The sequence below is a fragment of the Nilaparvata lugens genome, unplaced genomic scaffold, assembly GCF_014356525.2.
Source record: "Nilaparvata lugens isolate BPH unplaced genomic scaffold, ASM1435652v1 scaffold9733, whole genome shotgun sequence".
Taxonomy (NCBI): domain Eukaryota; kingdom Metazoa; phylum Arthropoda; class Insecta; order Hemiptera; family Delphacidae; genus Nilaparvata; species Nilaparvata lugens.
Window position 1 is genome coordinate 1 of NW_024095476.1, and position 7,857 is coordinate 7,857.

General features: G+C 36.1%; 1 protein-coding gene across 1 annotated transcript; it reads left to right on the forward strand.

The window, feature by feature from the left end:
- Positions 1–5,858: 5,858 nt before the first annotated feature.
- Positions 5,859–6,148, forward strand: LOC120349378 (putative uncharacterized protein DDB_G0271606; the record flags this gene model as incomplete). Its single annotated transcript, XM_039419357.1, is given in 1 exon segment — positions 5,859–6,148. A coding segment is annotated over 1 exon segment (110 nt), but the record flags the coding sequence as incomplete, so codon positions are not given.
- Positions 6,149–7,857: the final 1,709 nt, after the last annotated feature.

Genomic DNA, 7,857 nt, shown 5'->3' on the forward strand with positions numbered 1-7,857 from the left:
AAAATGCGAGTTGAATCTTGGCACTCAGTCAGCTGGTCGATACACAAAGAATACTTTTGAATAACTATTTGGTAACTGTGTCCGTTGCTGGTCGTTACTCTGTATCTTTGACAAAGAGAAGCTTTTGTTGTCAGTCGTCCAGTGGGGGGCGCGACAGTCGAGACCAACGACATTCGAGGCCTAAGACCGTAGAGGACTGTTTTACAGTCCTCTACGGTCGTAGGCCTCGACTGTCGGGAGTGTACGAAAATTAGAGTGGCCTCAACTGTCGCCTAACGCAGGCGACATTTGAGGCCACTTTTTCAGGAGTCCTCTCCCGTCGTAGGTCTCGACTGTCGGGGCTGTACAAATATCAGAGTGGCCTCAACTGTCGCCTAACGCAGGCGACATTTGAGGCCTCTTTTTCAGGAGTCCTCTACCGTCGCTGGCCTCGAATGTAGCTGGTCTCGACTGTCGGGCCTGTACAAAAATTAGAGACTCGCTTGCAGCAGGCGACAGTTGAGGACACATCCTACTGCGATTCCAGACAAAATACATTTTATAATGATTATAACTTCTGATTTGTTGAAAACTAAATAATGGAAACTTCCTTCATAAAAAAGCATATGAACTTTGAAGGTAGATAGTGCTTAACCTTGAAGGATTTTCAGAATGATCATCTTTGTGAATAATTACAGCTTAATCAGTCAAGTATTTCAAGCGTGATGAGCTCACATACAAACAGACAGAAAGACAGACACCATCTCGTCTTATAGATGGATAGAAGATAGATAAATATTTATATTTGTCAATGAAGGAGGCATAATGCAGTAGTTATGGATTCCCATTACTTAAAAATATGTTTAGGGACCATCATCCAAGTACTGGAATGTATATGACTTGACCACCTTTGTTGACGAAACTCAATTGGAGGAGACCTCTTTTTCAGGAGTCATCTGCCATCGCAGGTCTCGACTGTCGGGGCTGTACAAAAATTAGAGTGGCCTCAACTGTCGCCTAACGCAGGCAACATTTGAGGCCACTTTTTCAGGAGTCCTCTGCCGTCGCAGGTCTCGACTGTCGGGGCTGTACAAATATTAGAGTGGCCTCAACTGTCGCCTAACGCAGGCGACATTTGAGGCCACTTTTTCAGGAGTCCTCTACCGTCGCTGGCCTCGAATGTCGCCGGTCTCTACCGTCGCTGGTCTCGACTGTCGCAGGACTCTTCTGTCGTTTGCCTCGTTTGACATCGACCCGTCCAGTGAACTCTAAACTAACGTTAGTTTAAACGTGTACACACGTACGTTTGCCTCGGGTGAGCATACGTGTATGGGCTTGCATTCGCACGTGTGGACACTGTTCGCTGAGGCATGTGGGCGAACCGGAACCCTGTCGGTATTTTGGCGTGCTCAAAGGCGCCTCGGGCGAGCATTGAATGTACGTGTGGACGCGATTTTGCCATACGGGTGAGGCAAAACGTAAACATTGAAGGCGTCATAACCTAATTCCAATGAATTAGGTTAATAAATGACAAATCAAATTGTGATCCAATAACTAATTGTAAATTGTAGGATTTTTGTAATTTTGTAGGATATGTGGATTGTCAAATATTTAAATAGAAACATGCATGGAGTATATAATGAGTATGTCATGGAGTATATCATGATTAACAAATTTAGAACTGCATAATTTAAGTGAAAAAAGCTTCTCTACAGGGTTCCTACAAGAAAGTACAGCTCAAATATTATTTTACTGTGGCTATCAAATCATCTTGTGTTAGTTTCATGTTATCAATCAGAGTTGTTAATTAAAATTGTAATCTTCAATATGATATATACGTTTTAGATAGCTAGGCTATCTATAGAGAGATTTATTCAAACTTTGAACTAGTAATCCCTTGAAGGTAAATCTTGAAGCTAATCTTTTGGAGAATCTTGATTTGTCATGTGTATGAGCAGAGTTAGTTTAAAATGGGCAGCAATTTAGTATTTGATTCAATTTATGGCTAATTTCCTTAAAGAAGACTGTCAATTTTGTGAGACAGTGTTAAATGCTTTGATTAGGTCATCAAAACTTCTGGAATTATTGTAGAATTTTTCTTTTTTTGAGATTCTGAATAGATATTGGAAACCAACAAATGAATCGCCTAATGCCAAGAATCTCAAAGTTAGAGCCAATCGTTCTTGTGGAGTTATTGCTTCCCTCATGATGATATCATTTTTTGTTTAGATAACTAGTTGAATTAGATTCAGTATGTTAACAACATAATGTTTTGACAACCTAAGAAAGATTCAATTGTCAATATTATGTCATGTAGCAATTTATTTCCTTACTGTACCACATAACCTACTGTATAATAACCTACAATCGTTCAACCCACCAACATCGTTTGTCAAGTTTTATTTTTGATTTTATTATATAAATCATTGAAATAAAATGATACTGCTGCAATTTGTGATAACTATCTTCAATGATGGAATGACGCCATTGTTGTCATGTTGTGGAAAATCTACATCTACCATGTCTTCGTGTCGTCTGCAAATCAGATAGCTTTTTGAATGCTGAGGCATACGTGGATTGCGTCCACAAGGACGTACAGTGAATGTTGAGGCATATGTACATACGATTGTTCGCGCGAATCTGTACGGACGTGTGTACAAGGCTTTAGAGTTCACTGCAGTCGTCAGACCACAGACCAGCAACATACATCCAACCTCTATGAGCAGCTTCTCTTTGTCTCAGAAACAGAGTAACGGCCAGCAACAGTCACAGTTATAACATAGTTATTCAAAAGTATCACTTGAGTATCTATAGTGAGGTCCACGTTATAATGGTAGTGTACGATTTGCAATGCTGCTGCTATCCTTGTCTATCGTTCAACAAATGTGAAAGAGTTAGGGGTTAGGTTTTATTTAGGATATATTTTGATGTTTTATTAGGATAGGTTAGGTTTTTGCTTCAAAATTGCAATATGCTAGAAGGGGCTAGGGTCTAGGTAGAGTTATGTTTTTTGATGTTTCAATGGTAAAAGGATAGGTTAGGGGGTTAGGATTTTGCTTTGAACCACATGTTTGTGAACATGTTCATGAAATGAACCACATGTTTGTGAACATGTTCATGAAATGAACCACATGTTTGTGAACATGTTCATGAAATGAGCCACATGTTTGTGAACATGTTCATGAAATGAACCACATTTTTATGCTTTGTTCTAAAGATGACGAATAAATCTAAAGAATTAAATGTGAAAGGGTTAGAGGTTAGGTTTAATTTAGGTTATATTTAATAATGTGTTATTAGGATAGGTTAGGTTTTTGCTTTGAAATTGCAATATGCTAGAAGGGGCTAGGGTGCAGTTAGAGTTATGTTTTTTGATGTTTCAAATGTGAAAGGATAGGTTAGGGGGTAAGGATTTTGCTTTGAAATCTAAATTATTGAATGTGAAGGGGTTAGGGGTTAGTGGTTAGGTTTTTTGGATTATATTCAACAATGTTTCATAAGGTTAGGTTAGGTTTTTGCTTTAAAATTGCAATATGCTAGAAAGGGCTAGGGTCCAGGTAGAATTATGCTTTTTGATATTTCAAAGGTGGAAAGATAGGTTAGGATTTTGCTTTGAAATTGCAATATGCTGGAAGGGATTAGAGGTTTTTCAAATAGTTATGTTTATTGATGTTTTAAATGTAAAAGGGGAGGTTGAGGGTTCGGTTTTTGTTTTGAAATGACAATATTCTGACTTAGTTATAGTGTTTTTTAACATCAGTTAAATAACAACTGTTATATTTTATTAATTATATTTTTCAAAAGTACTCTTTCTTTTATTAAATAAAATGATAATATATTGATTATTATATTGAATTAATGATAAATCATCATTGGATAATAATATCTTCATCAAATAGAATGACAATTGGCTCCAGTTACAGTGCTCGGTAACCATCATCACAAAGAACGTTACATTCAAAGAACTGACTGAATGGAATGGGAAAAACCCGTTGCTAACACATGCACGATATGGTGCTCTCTGAGACAGAGAGTGGTTTGTCCAACTCGCAACTCCAAATGAATTGAAAATTTTAGGTTAGTGATTGTTTTTCCAAAAGGAGCAGAAATAAAAAATAAATACTTGGGCATAAAAGAAGAATTTGGCAATGTCAAAGAGAGAAGACAAGAGTATAACTATAGTCAGATCCACGTTATAATGGCAGGGGATAAAGATAGAAGAATAGCGATACCGATTCTCTGCATTAATTATATTTCTACACCGTCAAAAACATAATTGGCATCGTTGTGGACCTGGAAAAGTATAGTACCATCGGCTTTGTCAAATGATAGATAAGGATAGCAAAACCAAAGTTGATCAAATACTGTCATTATAACGTAGACCTCACTATACATCAAAGTCAACAAAAACAGTGGTTCTTGAAAACTTTTAACTTGGATAAAGAAGTGTTTCAGTGCTTTGAAAAGACTGACTTAAATGAATAAAAAAATTTATTTTAATGATACAAAGAAAGTACAATATTTTAATTTAGCAAGCTGTGTGAAATTGCTTCCTCCAAGTGACAGAAAAAGGTTGTCAATTTTAAGACTGAAAAACATTTTGTTTGGAAATATTCTATCAAAAGTGTTGGTCATTAAGTAGACATTTGCCTATCATTTCTTATAAAGTTATTAGTTTTTACCAAGTATGAGTGAAATGCATTGGAAAAAAAAGTTGAAGAGAAACCTCTAGATAAACTGCGACTATTTACAGGTAAGCATGGAAAACAATAATAAATTAGTGTGAACCAATAATGATAACATTTTTATTTCCACAAGAAAAGAACAAAATAAACAAACAACTTGTGCAAATGTAAGAAAATAACCAACTACTTATTAATACTAAGACAACTTTTACATCTACAAAATGATATGGCTCTATATATCAATGTGCGGTTTCCGCCATTTATTTTCTTTTGTAACTCTGTATCGAAATAAGGTATCATGAATTTGGATTCATATTTAAGATGTTGAAGCGACAGAGTAAGTTAATAATTGAAGAGTAATTTTCAATTTCAAATTGGAGCTCATAACTTCAACAATTATGTGTCAATTCAAATCGCAATTGACAACTCTATTCACCCAATTATAAGTAATAGGCTGTCTGAAGGCATGCATAGCAATTAAGAGAGTAATATTATAAAAATAAGAAAGTAGCAACAATTAAGGAAGTATTGAGACAAGAAGCTATCACTTAGATAAGTTAAGAATCATGTGCCTGGTACTCCCGTTGGAAGTTTTTGACTTGAGCCAACTCCTCTGAATATGATTAATGAGTTGTAAAATCGCCTAAAAACTTTAGGTGCATCATCTCTCATCATCATCCTCAGCAAAAAAATACATGAAGACTCATTATCAATTTCAAACTCCATTGTTCACAAAATATTTTGGCGTGACACCACTTTGTGCGGCGCAGCAGATGGTCTCTAGTTTGTTCTCTACTATCTCTGACTCACCAGCCACACTTTGCAGCGCAATAATATACAGTGAGTGGAGCCGCGGCAAACTGTACGATCCTCAAGTGGAAGACACAGTTCTAAGTAAATACTGACCTTTACAAGAATTCCCAGGGTCACCCTGGTCCGGCTAACCTCAGTCAGCGTTTGGAGAGGACCGGAGTAGGATTTACTGCTCTCAATGTGGTGTCGGCCGGCCGCTCAAGGTTGGAACAGCAGTTTGGGGTGATCCCAAAGATGACTGCTACTGCAAATATTCACAACAGGGTTAACAGCTAGATGGAAATTCGATGATCACTACTATCCAAAAATTATCTGCCAGCCCGGGAATCAAACCCGGTACCTCCTCATTGCTAGTCAGGAATGCTCACCTTACACCAAACTGACAATCTCTGGATAGCAGCGCTCATTTTAATCAAAGATTACAGCATTTTATTGGGATTCTCGTTTAATAATAATTATTCATTAATTAATTTGATGCAATTTCTAATTTATTTCTATTTGTAAAAATATAGACTTGATCACTGCTCTATCCTTAATACATTTTAATTGGTTTGTTTCCAGATGGCAAGCACTTCCAATGCACGCCCTAATCCCCCAAAGAGGAGGCGTGAGGAGGATGGGAACGTTGCCCCTCCTAAGAGAAGGTGCATTGCACCTCAACAGGCCCCTCTTAGACGATCTCAGAGGATAATACAAAGAAAGTAAGTAACTTATATGAATATAAACTATTCAAATCAAATTGATACATTATATTCTCTACTAAGTAGGTAACCCATGCTCCGCAAGGGTCTGTTTAAAGCACAAACAGGTTGAATTTAGTTTTATAGTTTCATGCTGATATCTTTCAATATCACTACTTTCAATGTTACTAACTGCAGTTATTATTTACAATGGGAAAACGAATTGATTGGGCTCCTTACTTTGCATCAAAAATCGAATAAAGTCACATTTTGAAAAAACCCTTCTGGCTCTGATTTTTCCATCTTTTTGGCCTTATAACATTTTAACGACTGATTGAAAAATCCGTGCTAATGACTCATAGAGCATCATATTTTCTTCAATTTAATGTATTATTTCATTATATTATGCATCTCCCTATGATTGTTGCAACCATTATAGTGTTGAGTGTAAAATCTTCAGTTTAACACAATAGATCAATTGACAAGAAATTAGGAGGAACACTTGGAACAAATATATTGACTTCACAGTTTTTTTGGACTAGTTAGAAGGTCACCATATCAAATTCCTCACCCTACCCCTGTGCTTAAGGGATTGATTATATTATATGCTTTATTAGGGCGAGTTGGACTCCTGTCCTCTCTACCACACAACCCTTGAGGGTTTTAAAAGTTGCAATTTCATTTCTGCTTACATGCATGTATCTTGGAAACAATGTATTTCAGCGACATGACTAACTGAACAAAAATGAAGCTAGATAAATTTCCTACAAGTTTTGTTCAGTAGGGTTTTTGATATATTCTTTTCCTACAGTTACCTTGAAATGGCCATTCCTGCACTAATAATTAAAGAACACAAAGAATCACTTTTTCCGCTCTAGTGTGAGAAAAATTTTCTTGCACTCCAGATTTGCAACATGGCAACACAAAATAGTTGGTGGGTTATATGGAGGATTAGTGCACGAAAACAAAATTAAGTTGGTAACAATGACTGTGGTTAGATTTAGATAAGAATCCTTTCAATGGCTACCCTACATTTATGATAAAATCCCAATCTAGAAATCCAAACAAGATAATTTTATCTAAATCATAATTAAATAATAACTTCTGATCATTTAATAATAAATATGTTTATTTTCTATTGATGTTTCTTTTGGTGCAGCAAACTGACACTTTGCGCACTTGTTGCACAAATAACTATTAGTTTTAGAGATATTTGTTTTTAAAAGTGTAAATCTTTGAAAAGACAGTTTTTCTTCCAACATTTGCACTTTCAGAGCTATTACTCAACAAATGCATATTGTTCGAGATATATGCAAAAACAAAGTATGGTACTTGCAAACCACCCCCCACCCCCTTAGAAAGGGGGTAGGAGTGAGGACTTTTTATATGTTTACCCCCTGCTATCCTAAAACTGCGGGGTCAAAATTGTGATCCAAACTTTTCCCTCTTCAATCTTTCATTGACTGACTAAAAAGATTTCAAGTTATTGAAAAAATAAAATTTGATTAAACTCAACCACTTATTTCTTGGAATAATTTTGGTTTCATTTTCTATTATGTTTTGACTTTACCTATTTTTTTGATCCTGTTTTCAAACTTTTCTTTTATTTTCAGTGCTGAGAGATCTCATGAAGAAATCTATCCTCTAAATCTCATGGATTTATATCTTCCAAATTTAAATCTCTGCCCAAAAAAATTTAA